The 18461-nt window shown below is 40.7% G+C and overlaps 1 protein-coding gene across 12 annotated transcripts in view; it reads left to right on the top strand.

Annotated features, from left to right (window-relative positions):
* The window catches only part of LOC134209273 (calcium-binding protein E63-1), a 370945-nt gene that overhangs the window by 341533 nt on the left and 10951 nt on the right, over positions 1-18461 (top strand). For 11 of the 12 annotated variants that reach the window (XM_062685253.1, XM_062685261.1, XM_062685254.1 and 8 more), the window contains one exon: positions 6458-7081. The exons of the other annotated variant lie outside the window; for it this stretch is intronic. In XM_062685253.1, coding sequence (XP_062541237.1) covers positions 6458-6525 — 68 coding nt within the window. In that variant the 3' untranslated portion in view covers positions 6526-7081. Of the gene's footprint in view, positions 1-6457; positions 7082-18461 lie in introns of those variants that run through there. 12 annotated transcript variants of the gene reach the window in all.

Raw genomic sequence — 18461 nt, 5'->3', positions numbered from 1 at the left:
AACAGACAAAACTCGATTTTCCGGAGGAAAAAGCGCCAGCAGGAAGATCGAGACCGTGAAGAGACGGAGGAACTTTACCGCGCTAATAACGCACGAAAGTTCTATGAGAAGTTAAACCGTTCACGTAAGGGCCACGTGCACAGCCCGATATGTGTGAGGACATAAACGGGAACCTTCATACAAACGAGCGTGAGGTGATCCAAAGTTGGCGGCAGCACTACGAAGGACACCTCAATGGCGATGTGGCAGACGAAAATGACGGTATGGTGATGAACCTGGGAGAACGCGCGCAGGACATAATTTTACCGGCTCCGGATCTCCAGGAAATCCAGGAGGAGATTGGCCGGCTGAAGAACAACAAAGCCCCTGGGGTTGACCAACTACCAGGAGAGCTATTTAAACACGGTGGTGAGCCACTGGCTAGAGCGCTGCACTGGGTCATTACCAAGATTTGGGAGGAGGAAGTTTTGCCGCAGGAGTGGATGGAAGGTGTCGTGTGTCCCATCTACAAAAAGGGCGATAAGCTGGATTGTAGCAACTACCGCGCAATCACATTGCTGAACGCCGCCTAAATTTTATGCCGTCGACTAGCACCAACTGCAAGGGAGTTCGTGGGGCAGTACCAGGCGGGTTTTATGGGCGAACGCTCCACCACGGACCAGGTGTTTGCCATTCGCCAAGTACTGCAGAAATGCCGCGAATACAACGTGCCCACACATCATCTATTCATCGACTTCAAAGCCGCATATGATACAATCGATCGGGACCAGCTATGGCAGCTAATGCACGAACACGGTTTTCCGGATAAACTGACACGGTTGATCAAAGCGACGATGGATCGGGTGATGTGCGTAGTTCGAGTTTCAGGGCATTCTCGAGTCCCTTCGAAACCCGCAGAGGGTTCCGGCAAGGTGATGGTCTTTCGTGTTTGCTATTCAACATCGCTTTGGAAGGGGTACTACGAAGAGCAGGGATTAACACGAGTGGTACAATTTTCAATAAGTCCGTCCAGCTATTTGGTTTCGCTGACGACATAGATATTATGGCACGTAACTTTGAGAAGATGGAGGAAGCCTACATCAGACTGAAGAGGGAAGCTAAGCGGATCGGACTAGTCATCAACACGTCGAAGACGAAGTACATGATAGGAAGAGGTTCAAGAGAAGACAATGTGAGCCACCCACCGCGAGTTTGCATTGGTGGTGACGAAATCGAGGTGGTAGAAGAATTTGTATACTTGGGCTCACTGGTGACTGCCGAAAATGACACCAGCAGAGAAATTCGGAGACGCATAGTGGCTGGAAATCGTACGTACTTTGGACTCCGCAAGACGCTCCGATCGAATAGAGTTCGCCGCCGTACCAAACTGACAATCTACAAAACGCTAATTAGACCGGTAGTCCTCTACGGACACGAGACCTGGACGATGCTCGTGGAGGACCAACGCGCACTTGGAGTTTTCGAAAGGAAAGTGCTGCGTACCATCTATGGTGGGGTGCAGATGGCGGACGGTACGTGGAGGAGGCGAATGAACCACGAATTGCATCAGCTGTTGGGAGAACCATCCATCGTTCACACCGCGAAAATCGGACGACTGCGATGGGCCGGGCACGTAGCCAGAATGTCGGACAGTAACCCGGTGAAAATGGTTCTCGACAACGATCCGACGGGCACAAGAAGGCGAGGTGCGCAGCGGGCAAGATGGATCGATCAGGTGGAAGATGACTTGCGGACCCTCCGTAGACTGCGTGGTTGGCGACGTGTAGCCATGGACCGAGCCGAATGGAGAAGACTCTTATATACCGCACAGGCCACTTCGGCCTTAGTCTGATTAAATAATAATAAATGCGCCTTTTCAGCAATAGATGTTGCTCAGCCCAAATAATGTCTTAAAAAATCTCAAACACAAAAATATAATTTTTACTGACTTAGACTATTATTAGAATTTAGATAACATCGGTTCATGTATTCTTGAGCGGTGCTTTATCGTTTGCAATGATGCAGGGCTTTAGGGCCCAATTGATGTTACCTGCTTTGAACTGTTTACTTAAGTACTGTTTAGTAGTGTAACCATACTCGGACGCAATTCAATTAATTTAGTTATCATTCATCAAGTTGTTTCTTTCCTAGATGCGCGACATACGAACATATTCAGTTGCAGTTAGGGATAATCGATTGTTGCGAGTTGAATTTGTTCCGATATTTGCAGGAGGAGGGCAATGTTTCAATTTTACATTGGTTGCTTTTGATGTTTTTCAACCAATTTTATCAGTAAATATTTTGATTGATGATTCAGAATTTTATTAACACTCGAAATTCAATTAAATTTGATTGGATTTTACAAGCAAGCACGCTTTCAATTTATTTCGATTTAAAAGAATAGTAAGATTGATTGAAAGTTACGTCTATTTGCATGCTCCAAATATGTGCATGAAAATACATTTAAAATCACAACATATTTTTAACTGTGAATATTTCCTTTAGAAAATTTTCCAAAATATTCCAGAATTCTCCCTGAAACTGAAAAAAAAAAATCCAACAGGATTTCCAAGAGTTCTCTCGATAGTTTTTACCTCGATGGATGCTCAGTAGATTTTTTTTTCAAAAACACCGCTCCAATAGCTTAGTACATTGTATGGTGTTTACTCAAATTAGAATTGAAATGTCCTCATGAAGGGATTCATACAGAAACCATGCCAAGAAATCTTCAAACATTTCTTCATGAATTGTTCACTAAATTCCATTAGATAATTATTATAAAGTTTCATTGTTGAAAAAGACTGACGTCGAGTTAATAGCAGATAGCAGATTTAAATTTCTATAAATAAACAATGTTGGAATTACAAGTCGATTGATTCACTTTTGATTTTTCTGACAAACAATTAAAAATCGGTAAAAGAAATGGGTTAGATGTAGCTTCCCCTTGCATTTGAGGATAGTTATGCCACTTTCTTACAAACATGACCAGTGTATAATGACCAAAATATTTGAAGAATCGCAGTGGTTAGAATGTTTTCCTGGGTCTACTGTAAGTGCTGAATGGATTTACCGAAGCTTGTAGGTACTGAGTTCTTGAATATCTGGAGGATTGCTAGCAGTTCGTGACTATTTTTAAAAGCCCATAAACCCCACAGAGAGTGAACAACAATTCTTACTCCATAAGTATACTTGAAATCCAATGGAGGTTTCTTAACGTCCACGATACTATCTGCAAATTTTTAACAATTTTAAGGGAATTCAAAGGATTTCTAGAAGCTCCTTCGATTGTTTGGGGGCCGTACACTAATTACGTAAGCATTTTTTCTGGGTTTTTCGACCCCCCTCCCCCCTTGTAAGATTTTTTCCATAGAAAAGATTTTTTATTTATATGGCGCGTAAGATATTGACAGACCCCCTGTCCCTCCATAAGTGCTTACGTAATATGTGTACGGCCCCTTGGAAAGATTTCAAAAGTCTTGTCAAATTATGCAAGATTTCACATAAGTTTCCCAAATGATCATGGAAACGTCAACGATTTGAAGAAGTCCGTCAGTAGTCTTGGAGGTCTATTGCGACTCGAGGGAGTCCATGAGAATTCCGGAAGGTGGATGAAAGCCCCAGAGGTCTATAACATGATAGAGTTCTGTGCAGATTCTTGAGTCTTTGTGAACGACCAGATTTACCTACGATTTCCTAAAAATTCTTAAGGTACTGCTTCTAGGAGTGATTAGGCTTCTAGTAACACAGAAACTCGTATGGACTTCAGGATTCAAACTTGCAGATATTTTCATATACTGCTAGGAATTGAAAAAACATTTTTCACAACAGGAATTTTTCGAGAAATGGTCTGGAAAGTCAGGGAAATTCAGCAAATTTTATTCTCAAATTTGAGTCGACGCCCTGTAAAACATTTGTTGAACCTGTAAGTGTTGTTCCGACTGAAGTACGTCATGTAAATCGAAATTTACTAGGGGAACTGCTCCTGGAATTCATCTCATGGCTCCGATCTAAATTTGTTTATCCTCGGAGACGAGCCAGCCTCGGGCTGAAAGTCTCCTTAATAAAGACACAAAAAAAAAAAAAATATTTTTTTATGTATACAGGTTACCCGGCTTGTCAATATCCCCAACTCAGCCATCTTGGATTTTTGTATGGAATTTATGCTCGTTTGTTGACGTTTTGCACTGAAAATGTATGTTTCCCCCCGCGCTGGTTATTCCCATCTACTGGCGAAGTCGGATAACCTGTACATAAAAAAATCTTGGCTCCGATATTCATCCCATCAAAAACAAAGCAATGAAAAAAAAATTAGATTGTTTATTATTTTTGTGGTTTTTTCAGCAGTGAGCACGCATGTTGACAAAAAGAGGCGACGAAATTGGTGCTGTATTTCTTTGTTTCCCGATGAGATGAATAGGGAAGATATATAAAGTACGTCACGCAAAAGTTGGTGATTTTTAATCCTCCTCCTTCCTTCGTCACAATTTTTGTATTAAACCTATAAAATATTTGTATGACTCGTCACATTGCTCTGAACCCTCCTCCCTCTAGAAGCGTGACGTACTTTGTGGATGGCCCCATATATGTTCAGTGAGAAGGAGATCGGTACAGTTCCCTTATATTTAAAAAAATCATCCTTACTCACGCCCCTCTTGGGAAAAAGTGAGCATCCCTAGAAACATATCTCACCAGTATGGTGAAACTAGATGAGATAGGTAAGATATCCGTAAAAAAAATTGTGAAAATCGGTCAAAAAACGCTTGAGATACAGCTGTTTGAAAATTTAGTTCCCATGATTTTCTGATCACTGTATTCGGCGTGTTCAGTTCCGCATGTTGCGGGCCGTTTTCCAAAGTGTTGTCATTGAAGTTTCTCGTAATAGTCCCTCGACAAAACGTCGCCGGTAGCTACCTTTTTAGAGCCTTAAGAAGATTTTTGAGCTTTCCCGATCAGCAATGCATAAAAAATTATAACTCAAAGTAAGTTAAGTTGAGAAAATGTTTCCAAAGTGCAACTGCTAGGAACTGGAAAAATCTTCAGTGAAATTTTCTAGCGTGATTCTGAGTTCGGTTATGTGCTATTAGTGATCGAGAAAGTTGACTTCAGACGAACTTTCTTCATAGAACAAAGCATAATAATTATTGTTTGGCGACTGTAGCGGAATCATAGCTTCAGTGCCTGTCCGAGCGTCGGCTGTCGGCGAGTCATTGCTGCAGACGTTTATTTACTAAAGTGGCGTCTGCAACGATTTTCCCGCGAGACTCTAATGTGTGGCCCCGGAGCGAAATGCGATGACAGTAGCTCTCAGTGGGTGCTTGTGCACGCCTCGGAGGTCTGACAAGAAGAGGCCGAGTCATGGCTTGCTGTTCAAGTGTTCACCGATTGACACGCTGCGCGCTGATGAGTTAATATGAAAGAGGCAAAGGAAACCTCTAACATGGGAAGCAGTTATTTATTTCCTAAGTTATTTGTGCGAGACGAAGATAAACATTGAACATGTTGTATTTGTGAAACCGATTAATTCCTTTAAAAACCTTTAAATGGGTCATTACGGACCCATTTACCACATCTTCCAAAAGCTTCATTTAACTAGAATTAGGGATACATATATTTAAACGCCATGGTAATATTTCGTCCGCTCATAATAATGTTCATCTACAACATCGATTTTGCATATTCAGTGAAAATTCATACATCATCCCTGTAATGCCTAAGCGTAGTTACGTTCGCGTATGTGATTCCATTCTGTTTGTGCCATATAACTTTTTGTGCGCGGTTTTCTGTGCTCTCGTATCATCGCTAATCCTTGCAGTTTGATGTGATGACCAACAACCATCAGCAGCAGTTTGTGCGTGTGTAATTAGTGCTAACAAGCCCGCGACGAAGACACACATTTTCACCACCTGCTCCATCGATCCCGGTGACGGAAGGCATCCTTGTGTGACCTCTTTAAATTAGAATGTGCCTAATTATTCAAATATGCCTCAAATCACAAAATCTTCTTTTCTTATACTTATTCTTATTCTTGCGCTCAGTCCTATCATATTGGCGTGAATATATTGATCGATTTCTCTGCGTCGACGTTAACGGAAAGTAAAATCAATAAAGAGAAATCGATAAATGCAGTTACGCCCTTGTGATACTAATAGTGACCCATTTCTTCACCTTCGTTTAGGCGCTAAACCAGGTTTAAAATTATGGGTAAGCACCGCTTAAGAGTTATGCTTAGGCGAAGAAATTGTACCAAAGTGTCAGAAATGAATAGATTTTGTGATTCTTTGTTACATTTGCATTAGTAGGCTGCATCCCTAAACCGCTGAGCAGAAGGCCGTGATTTTCCGTTGCTCGCACATGCTGTCGCTGTGTGCGCTTCGCGCTCTAAAACATCGCTGCCGCGGCAATGTCCATAAAATCTTGTGCAAGTGTCCCCACAGCGATCCCACGTTAAACCTTCTTTCTCCTCTCGAACTCCTTCCAGATTTTCAGAACTTTTTCCTCAACAATCTCGACACGCTAGTGCAACCGACAGCATCCGGCAGAAAATGAAACGGGCGGATCGGGTGGAAGTGTCGTGCAGTGAGTTGGCGTGTAAATCCCGCGAACCAACTCTAGAGCCCTGGGGGTGCGAATTCAGGCCGCTGATAAGAGTGCTTTGCGTTGTATGATAATACTTGTATAGTGTAGTGATTGTCTCCAGATACTTTTAGCATTAAGTACAGCGAAGAATATCGACTTCCAGATGCTACTTGTATAGAAAGTATAGAAAGTAGTCTAAATAATTATAGTTTAGGATTGTTTCTGTACTTAGTATAACGATTGTAACTGATACTACAAAAATAATGTGATCCAGTTTTTATATTGAAAAAAAAAGCGCAATGGTTATGATAAAATTGACAGATGTGTAATGAAAAAGAAGAGTAGATAATAGGACACGGCTGTAAAAGTTGATCCTTTAGACGGATAGCACACGCAAAGAATTAGGTAATTATGAAAACGAAAATATGTGACGAGTTGTGCGGTTAATAAGGTGAAGCATAATATATAGAAGTTTCTATATTGAATATTGATCCTATTTTGAATAATAGATTGTTATGAAGATTCACTTTTTATTTTGTTATACATCCGTGAAGAAAAATTCTTTCAGCTAATGATGACATTTGAATTTAATCAACGTCTATCAGTATTACTGCACATAAAAGCATATCTATCTCATCCCTGGCAGCACACATGTTTGACATAGGTTACTGCAACTCATATGTGACCAGATTCAGTCACAATCAAGTTGCTGTTACCAGTTACGTCTGATTTGTGCTACTCGGATACAAATATGAAGACAAGCAAATATGGGATAGTCATGCTTGTAGCGCAGATTATAGGTTATCGCATATCAGCGCCATTTGTCACATATCCAAACAACTTGTTCTGGATTCAAACAGATTTGTTCAGTTGTCGTGAGAAATTATATATTAGCGGCGTAACAAATTTTGAGCATCAACGTTCCATAATGAATGCTGGCGGCAAACATCTTCCTGCATGTGCGCGCATTAAGGTGATTATTTAACAAAGCCACAAATCGGACATCTTGAAAACCACGTGCCACGTACCACGTGGTGATTATAGAATGAAGCCCGTGGTGAATTTCAAATTCACCACACGGTTATCTACATACATTTCCAAAACCCCAAATCCGGCGTAATAGTTTTCGTACAGTGCCGAAACTCAAATTACGATTGTTCAGCATAACTGAGCAAACGATCTACCATTATTTCAGACCCATACGCGTAATGGTTCTTTCATCTCGTACTCTTGAAAAAAAAATATTGGAAAAGCACGTGGTTTACAAAATGGCCGATTTCTGGCTTTATTGTATAATCACCTTAACAGTGTTCTATCAAGAGCACGAGCTGAGAGAACCATTACCCACATAGTGGTGGTACAATGGTTATTTGCTTATTCACGCTGAACAATCGACTTTAATTTCAAAACTGTACGAAATGGGAATAGAAAAACATGTGGTGAATGTTAAATTCACCACGCGATTCATCGTATAATCCCCTTTTAAAAACAACCGCTTTTTTATTCACTGAAACGTATAACAAAAAAAAAACCTTTACTATGTCTGAAACTCGATTATGCATATGTACAACATGTGATAGATTTAGTTCGGAAAAGGTATTGAAGGGTAACCGCCCCTTCGGTGGGCTTTGATCCCACGACCCCAGTACGCTAGACAGGTGCTTTCCCTACTAAGCTACGAAGGACCTCCGTTTCATCCGTCAGATGAAACCAAATTACAATACATTTTCAGAACTAACTCTCTCATATGTATTTTTGTACACATGCCAACCAATGCATATAGGGGAAAATACCTATTCTTGGCAGTCTAAAACATTCGCCAAATTGAATGATAAAAAAATGAATAATTACACTAAAACACAGGTACGGTTTAACTGGTATACATTTATATGGTCTTTCTTTGATGATTGGTGTTCACTAAATATAACAGCTTTTACCACAAACTCAGTAAATTTAATATAAAGTAACAGGTCAACGTTTCTTCTATTGGCATAGCAATTTCTATTATCAGTAATGAGTTTGCTCTCTTTAGCAACTGCCAAATGCTGTTTGTTTATATCCTCCAGTAGTAAAATCCATTCATATTTATCGGCCGCACGCTCATCTCGTTTCACTCAATTTTGGAACAAATTTTAATTATAATTATCAAAACTGGCTTAAAACAAAACATGAATATTTAGCCTTGGATCAATTTTAGGTCATGTAGACAGATAGGCGAAAGCATTAAAACACATTGTAGAACAAATTCAACCCTTATGCGGCCAACAAAAAACGGACGTGAATGGCAGATAGGGTACCCGTGTACCCAGATATTGACATTTTTATAACTTTTACCATTTTCAACCTATTTAAATAATGTTGACCATTTTAGAGAAGGGAAGTTAAATGCTTTTTGTCCGCTGCCAAGATTTATATCCTTTGCATGAACATTTGTATGTAGAGGTTTTTGGGAACGATGAAGATTCTTATGATGGTATTAGACCCCTCCTCTTCTGGAAGGGGGCTCCCATACAAATGAAGTACACATTTCTGCTTTAATCGAAAATTAATCTAAAAAATGGAATCCAAATTTGCAAATTTCGAATACCTAACCGTCTTTTAAATAATGTAAAAAATATATAATTAATCAATTTTAGGTGAAACAAAGCTCGTCGGTTCTGGTAGTGTAGTATATTAACAATATATTCCACCTCGTGAGTCTTCATATTTTGAATAATGAGCAGCACTGTCCTATCCAGCCGCTGGAGCCACCCCATGCTTACACCACGTTTCACAGTTGAATAATAGATAATACCCTGAAAGTAAGCAATTATTTATGGCTGAAATACGCTTTGTAGGAATGGGAATGGTTTTTTTATGAGCTTGGAAAGTATTGAAGTTGCAAAAGGAAAACGGTCCTGTCAGCCACATAAGGGTTAAAATACTACGGTGTTGCTATCACTTTTGATATAATTCATGGTCAGCGTAAAAATCTGAATGGAAGCATTTGTATTTTAACACTTTTTTTGTCCGTATTTTTGCTAAAATCAAATCACATAGAATTGTGCGTGGTATCTTTTTAGCGTGTGTTTGATATGCTCACAAACACATTCTCTCGCTCTATTCCGAAGTGTGCTGCTGTCAAAGAAAACGAACAGCCCGATTTTATTTAGTGAAACATAGAGCAAATATTGCATAAATTTACTCTTTGTGATGATAATCAAGTGGTGATAAAGTGTAAAAAGTAGTCTACGTACTTAAATTGTCGTGTCATATGCAATAAAGATGAGAAACAGGCGATCCAAAAAAGTAAGTAACAGTTTGCTTTTCGTGCGCTGCTTTCTTTGGCAATGCAATAATGGCAAGGATTTCGTAGATGCAAATTTGTTTCGGTGATTAATTCCTGAAATATTGCTACTTTTACACAAACAACTTATTCAAATGAAAGCTTAGACTTGAAATTGTGTGATTGAATCAAAATTATGTTCATAAATAGAGTATGTTTGCTGGAAAACGCAAATATTGCTGAGGGTGCCAAAAACTGTCGCACCCTGCCAATGCCGTATTCTACCCTACTGAAAAAAAACCTTTTTTTTGCTGAATTTTTCCGAATTTCTTATGATTTTTTTTTTGTGTTTGGGAACGTCACTCAATCGAAGAATGGACAGCGGTGATTATGACGTATATGGTAGGGGAAGATGGGGGGACTTGATTACCCCCTGTTTTATCGAGAACTAAAGTAGTTTTGTTCTATCGTATTTTTTAGTATAAATCCCCTAGACAAATGACCTTTATGTGGTGAGTTATTTTTTGTATTGACAACCTTATTTATTCTGCAGGGCGGTTTGTATGTTTTGACCTTCCTAGAGATTTTTTTATTGGCCACGCAAAACTTGAACAACTTTTCATAGCAATGTCCAAATGCTTTCGTTTTTTCACAGCACAAAACCATAAATATGCTTAATGATCTGTACTGATGAAAAAGTCAATATTCCATCAAAGTTTTAGAATATTTGGATTTTAAGTTATTGCCTCAATATGGGGACACTTGTCACCCCAATTAGTCACCCGTACAAAAAATTGACGAAAAAATAAAAAAAAATATAAATCTGTTCTCAGACTTCTAAGTTTTTGTAAATTTGACAGATTTGATGACGGGTTGGGGGGGGGGGCGATTATTGATTGCGTAGATATCATAGAAAGGGGATCAAGTCTCCCCAAATTTGAGAATTGCGTGTTGTTGTGACGGTTTTTCTCTAGATCGAAATAAACTGTTTTGAAAGCAGTGATCATTTTGCACAGCTTCAAAGCTAGAATATATTTCCGTTAATAATAATTGAACTAATGATATTCATATAATTAACTTACAATCTAGTTTGAATTCAATATTCCAGCAACCGATTCCATCACAACTCTAAACTTGTACAATCTAAATTGATTGCTTCCGTGTGGAAGTATATGGCATTTCCATACATTCAATTACCAGTGTTGCCAGTTTCACAAACCTATCAACTATTCTCAACACGTGTGCTGTAGAATTCAATAACAAAAATCGTTCATCTATACGCACAGCAATTCGAAAATTCCGCGTATTTAAAAAAAAAACATTTAAAAAATTGACTGTCATACACCAGTAAAGATAAATATTATATTTCTTAGAGAGTCTGTGTGAAAATCGCGTATATTTATTTATTTTTGGCTGTGATACATAGGAAATCAGAAAAGGGGATCAAGTCTCCCCAGTCTCCCCTATAGATCGGGAATCGTGTGTCAATTGTTGCAGAGTCATCATAATCGAATGTACACATTGTTTGATCAATGATTGAAAAAGCTTTATTTAATAGATTGATATATGCTTAGGTAATTAATTACCACGTAGAGGTGAACCAGCCAAGGGCTGAAAGCCTCTTTAACCCTCCTCCGACCATGCCTCCCAAACAGTCGGAGCGCTATTTTCAATCGCTATATCTCAGCCGTTAGTGGACCGATTTGAACTATTTTGGGACTCTCAAATTTTCCCGTCCATCAAGATTTGAGAGACCTCCGATCGGACAAATTATGACCTCTGTGGGCCTCCAAACATAGGAGCAGGTCGTGATTTTAATACAAATTGCGTGGTTGGTGGTCACCAGCTTGATTTTTTTTGGTATTGCGTTTATTTGTAAGGCTCATTCGCCATAGGGCATAACGGAGCCGAAATTCTTGTTTTACATTTTTACAATTTTATTCTGAGTCTTTAAAACTAGGTTAGTTTGGGAAACCGAAACACTCGCGGTTGAGTTGAGTTTTTTTTTCAATAGGATGGAAAGGGAGTTGTGAGAATTTATGGTGGTGTTGTTGTAGAGAAAGGTTAAGGATAAGCATTTTTTTGGAAATGATACTACGACGAGATTTTGATAGTTGAATAGGAGTTACAATGGACATGGTGTGAGCTATAATCAAACTCTACACACTCAGTTTTTATTTCTGCAGCTCGGCAAAAAAACCGCACAGCCGTGCGCCAGCAAAATAAATAACTGATATTCCGGCAAAAATAGCGTTTGTTAGCTGATTTTCGGCAAATTATTTGCTTTGATTATCAGCTATTTTGACAGAAATCTCGGCAAAAAACATGTTTGCTGGGGCACGGCTGTGCGATTCTTGGTAAAAGTTCAACATTTTGCTGAGATCCCGGCAAAAAAAAACTAAGTGTGTAACATCAATGCGCTTCAAGTACAAATAAATAAGTTGCATGTAATCGATATCAAGGCATGCCAGCACCTCTCTAACGGGCTTCTGCCGTCTTCCTCGGACTTGGAGAGTGTCAGTCAGCTCAGATCTTACTTCACGATGTTCGTCACATTCCCACACGACATGTTCAATATCCTGATAGCCGTTGCCACAAACACATAGATTGCTTTCTGAAAGCCCAATACGGAAAGTGTGCGCGTTTAGTACATAATGATTGGACATCAGGCGACACATGACGCGAATGAAATCGCGACCCATGTTCAACCCTTTGAACCACGGTTTCTTCGATACCTGTGGGAAAATTGAATGTAGCCATCTACCCATCTGCCCATTCCTCCATTTTTTTGCCAACTTGTCAAGGTGTCTTGGCATACCAATGCGAAAAATTCATATTTGTCGCTCGTAAATATCACCTCGTAGAGCACCAGTCTTAGCCAAGAAGTCCGCTTTCTCATTACCCAAAATTGAGCAATGCGAAGGGACCCAGGCCAATGTGATGGTGTAAGAGCGTTTCGACAAAGCTCTCAAGCCTTCCCTAATCCTAGTCAGGAGATACGCTGAGTGCTTAGTTGGCTTCACAGACTGAATGGCTTCCAGAGAGCTTAGACTGTCAGTAAAGATGAAGTAGTGGTCGGGTGATAGAGAGGCAATATACTCTATTGTATAGTGTATGGCAGCAAGCTCTGCGATGTATACAGAACAAGGTTCCTGGAGCTTGAATGAGGCGCTATGAAATGTGTTATGAACTCCGAAACCAGTGGAATCATTCATTTTAGATCCGTCTGTGAAAAATCTTCTATCTTCGTTAGAGTACCCATACTTGCTTGAAAACAATGGAACTCAGGTATTCCATGGAGCTCTTGCTTCATGGATTTATCAAAAACTACATCAGAACCGACGAAGTTTGAGAAGTTATCGCGATTTGTAACTACCGTAGATGGGCGCACATCCAGCGTCATGTACCAGTAGTAAATACTCATGAAACGGGTTTGAGGATTTTGTTCTAACAGCTTCTCGAAATTTTCAATGATCAATGAGTTGCGATTTTCACAGCGAATGAGGTGCCGGAGCGAAAGTTCAGCGAAACGATCTGTCAAAGGAAGTACTCCTCCAAGTACCTCTAGACTCATCGTGTGAGTCGAGTTCATACAACCTAATACGATGCGGAGACACCGGTACTGAATACGTTGAATTTTCTACATGTGAGTCTTTGCCGCGGATTGAAAACAAAAACTACCGTATTCTAAAACTGACAGGATGGTTGACCGGTACAACCGAAGCCAATCTTCCCACCATGTACCTGTTATTGTTCGCATAAAGTTGATTCGCTGCTGACATTTTTGTGTCAGAAATACAATGTGTTTTCCAAATGTACATTTTGAATCGAACCACACCCCAAGATATTTGGAAGACATGCTATGAGAGATCGTTTTACCCATCAGCTGAAGCGGAAACTTTGCTTATGCTTATGCTTTTTTGAAAAGACGACCATCTCAGTTTTCTCTGGAGAGAAATCGATACCAAGTGTCAAAGCTTAGTTCGACAAATTGTCCATAGTATTTTGTAACGGTTCTTGCAGTTCAGATGCGGTTGACCCTGAAACGGAAACAACGCAATTACCCGCCAGCTGTTTTAAAGTGCAATTTTCCACATACATCAATGTCTCTGACGTAAAAATTTTAAAGTAGGGGGCTCAAACATGAGCCCTGCGGGAGACCCATGTAGCTAATTTGTAAGGTTGTCAAGTCACCAAGAGAGAAATTCATATGCTTCTCTGACAACAAATTATACAAGAAGTTGTTTAAAGTCGGCGAAAGTCCACACGCGTGTAGCTTGTCAGATAAGACGCCAACACAAACTGAGTCAAAAGCACCCTTAATATCCAAAAATACAGAGCCCATCTGCTTTTTATGGGCGAAGTTAAGTTGAATCTCCGAAGAAAGCAGCGCAAGGCAGTCGTTCGTTCCTTCCCCCCTACGAAAACCAAGCTGTGTATCCGACAATAGATTATTTGATTCAACCCAGCTATCCAACCGTAAAAGAATCATCTTCTCGAAAAGCTTACGTAGACACGACAGCATTGCGATAGGACGGTACGAGTTATAATCGGACGCAGGTTTACCCGGCTTTTGGATGGCTATCACTCTCACTTGCCTCCAATCATCCGGAACAATATTATCCTCCAGGAATCGATTGTACATGTTCAAAACGCGCCTCTTCGCGCCGTCTGGGAGGTTTTTAAGCAAGTTGAACTTAATTCTATCCATCCCGGGGGCGGAATTGTTGCATGATAATAGAGCAATTGAGAATTCGGCCTTCATCGGTCCATATCGTCTCTGTAAGCTAAAGTATCACGACAGGTTTGCTTAACTGGTACCGAATCCGGACAAACTTTCTTAGCGAAATCAAAGATCCACCGCGGAGAATTTTCACGATCTTCGTTAACCGACGATGGGTTACGCATCCTTCTGCCAACAGTCCATAGGGTTCTCATTGAAGTTTCTCGCGACAATCCTTCGACAAAGCTACGCCAATAATCACGTTTTTGCGACTTAACCAGCTTTTTAAACTGGGATTCAAAATCAATATACCGTTTAAAAAGATCGACCAAACCTTGCTTTCGAAAGTCCTTGAACGCGGCGGATTTCTCACGATACAGAATTGTACACTCATTATCCCACCACGGACTGGGATGTTTTTTACGAACCGAAGTGTCAGGCATCCGGAAACGTTGTGCCTGAAGCGCGCTGTTAAGAATTAGTTCTGATAGAAATTGGTATTCTTCACGCGGTGGAAGCACCTCAACATATTGTTCACCATCATAAATCGCCTCCGCATATTTGCTCCAGTCGATGTGTTTCGTAAGGTCATATGCGATGTTGAAATTTTGATTGGAAAATGATCACTGCCGTGGGGATCTTGGATCACCTTCCATGTACAGTCCAACGATAATGAACTCGAACAAATTGAAAGATCTAAGCAACTATCTTTGGCTGGAGGTGCCACTCTTGTAACTTCTCCGGTATTTAAAATAGTCATATTGAAGTCATCACAGATGTCATATATCATGGATGAGCGGTTATCGTCGTACAGTTCTCCCCAGCCTGTTCCATGGGAGTTGAAATCACCCAACAGCAACCGTGGCTCGGGCATAACAGAGCAAATATTCGAAAGATCTCTATGAGGTATCGCAGTTTTTGGTGGGAGATATACAGAGGCTATAGGGTAAGGGAGGTATTTTAGACCATCAATTCGACGGCTCATATTTTGGACCACTGAGTCCAAATTCCTCTTGGTGGTCCAAAATAAGACCCCCGTACGAGTGGTCCTAATACATACTTTACCCTATTAAATTCTTTTCCTCGAAAAAACGTCACCAGCTTGATGTTCACCCTGATATTAGTTAGATATTTCGGAATCCGAAAGATTTAGAAAGCTGCCGTATTCTACAATTTTGTTCAGGAGACCAAACTCATAATATCGCAGATCATATTATTTTGGAACTCTTCCGCTTAGCGGCGCTAGTGTATATGGGAATACTCGGCCAGTCAAATATTTCGGAATCCGTAAGATTCACAAAGTGGCATTCCGAAGGAATGCCTGATGGAACTACCGGAGAAATTCGCTGAGTTTCCGGAGGAATTCCTGGAGAAACTTCCGAACGAACGAAATTTCTGAAAGTGCTCCTGTAAAAATCAGAATAATTTTAATGCATAAAATAAGCTTACGCCGTCAAACACCAACGCGTTTCGTCACACAGTTACAATGTTGTTCTTGGTGTGATGAATCCCAATGCACTTGGAATATGATCTGCGACAATATGGTTTTGGCCTCCTGAACAAAATTGTAGAAGACGGCTGCTTTCTAAATCTTTCGGATTCCGAAATATTTGACCCAACGAGCTATCTAATGTCACTAGCGCCGCCAAGCGGACGAGTTCCGAAATAATATGATCTGCGACTGTATGGTTTAGGCCTCCTGAACAAAATTGTAGTAGACATCCGCTTTCTAAATCTTTCGGATTCCGAAATATCTAACTAATATCAGGATGAACATCAAGCTGGTGAGCACCAACCACGCAATTTGTATGAAAATCACGACTTGCTCCGACGTTTGGAGGTCCACAGAGATCATTATTGGTCCGATCGGAGGTCTAAACATCTCAGACAAATCTTGATGAACAGGAAAATTTGTGAGTCCCAAAATTGTTCAGATCGGTTCACTAACGGCTGAGATATAGCTATTTGAAAATAGTGTCTTTCGAGGCATGGTCGTTCGTGTAAGTAAAACCTATCACGGTCGGAGGAGTGTTTGAAATTGAATAGAAACAAGGTGCTTTTTGGCAGATGTTGCGTATGCTTCTTTTTTTTTCTTTGAGCATGTGTAAACAAAAATCTGCAACCAGACACCTGAGGAGGTCGCACTTGCACCGAGTCCCTTTCGTTGTAGTACTCCACATCTTCCTATAGGAGTATGTCTATCGGCATCATAACAGCTATTACGCACACCGCCTCATATGATATGGTGCGATATGCGCTCGCGACACGTAGGCACATCAGCCGGTGTACGCTGATCAGTTTCTTTACATTGTACTCGGCCTTTAGTGCTACAGCCCATGCTGGTACGCCATAGCGTATGATAGACAATGCTACGCCAGCTATCACCCTACGCACTTGACTATGCACCGCCGATCTGTTGGACATCATTCGTGATAAATATTTTATCGCCAATGAAGCCCGCTGACATGCATAATCGACGTGGCTCGTAAAATTGAGCTTATCGTCGATCATCACGCCCAGATGCTTAAGAGACCTCACGGAGTTAACTGTGCAGGTCCCTACTCTTATCCTCGCTTGCTGCAACCCATGGCGGTTATGCACCACCACGACTTCCGTCGTGTGGTGTGCAAGGGACAACCGCCTCGAGTTGAGCCATTCCTCCACTCTGAAAATCGCGTATGAAGCCTTCAGTCTGATTTCGTCGAGAGTGTCTTCTGTTATCTCTAGCATTACGTCATCCGCGAAGCCTTATATTTTCACACTGGCCGGGAGACTTAAACGTAATACTCCGTCGTACATAATATTCCACAGAAACGGTCCGAGAATCGAGCCCTGTGGAACACCCGCAGACACTACGATCGACTTTTGACCAGCATCCGTTTTTCTTTTTTTTTAATTTTTTTTAACTAATTTTATTTGCTTATTATCTATTACATGCATTCATCTCTTAGACTAGGTGTTCCGTGTTTTCTTAACACTATCATCCTTATTTGCTATGTCATATTTTTAGAAATTATTTTGTTGGACATTTGTTGCAATGTCTCAATATTAGAAATTCTATGAAGTTCATTGGTACTATACCACGGAGGCAACATCAGAATCATTTTCAAAATTTTATTTTGAATCCTCTGAAGTGCCTTCTTTCTGGTATTGCAGCAACTAGTCCATATTGGCACAGCATACAACATGGCCGCACCAAATGTGTCATGTACAAGACGCTTATAAGACCGGTTGTCCTCTAGGGACATGAAACATGGACAATGCTCGAGGAGGACTTGCAAGCACTCGGAGTATTCGAGAGACGGGTGCTTAGGACCATCTTTGGCGGTGTGCAAGAAGACGGTGTGTGGCGGCGAAGAATGAACCATGAGCTCGCCCAACTCTACGGCGAACCCAGTATCCAGAAGGTAGCTAAAGCCGGAAGGGTACGATGGGCAGGGCATGTTGCAAGAATGCCGGGCAGCAACCCTGCAAAGATGGTGTTCGCTTCCGATCCGGCAGGTACGAGACGGCGTGGAGCGCAGCGAGCGAGATGGGCAGACCAGGTGCAAAACGACTTGGCGAGCGTGGGGCGTATCCGAGGATGGAGAGATGCGGCCTCGAACCGTGTATTGTGGCGTCAAATTGTTGATTCAGTGTTATCTGTTTAGATGTTAACTAAATAAATGAATGAAATGAAATGAACAACATGGCTGGTCTAAAAATTTGTTTGTAAATCAAAAGTTTGTTCTTAAGACAAAGTTTTGATTTTCTGTTTATAAGTGGATATAGACACTTAATATATTTGTTACATTTGGCTTGAAGGCCTTCAATGTGATTTTTAAAAGTTAATTTTTGATCTAGCAGAAGTCCTAAATATTTAGCTTCGCTAGACCAATTAATTGGAACCCCATTCATAGTGACAATATGTCTGCTAGA

This window comes from Armigeres subalbatus, chromosome 2 (assembly GCF_024139115.2).
Source record: "Armigeres subalbatus isolate Guangzhou_Male chromosome 2, GZ_Asu_2, whole genome shotgun sequence".
Classification (NCBI taxonomy): Eukaryota; Metazoa; Arthropoda; class Insecta; order Diptera; family Culicidae; genus Armigeres; species Armigeres subalbatus.
Note: the sequence above shows the minus strand (reverse complement) of the source record. Positions and strands in the feature narration are given on the sequence as shown.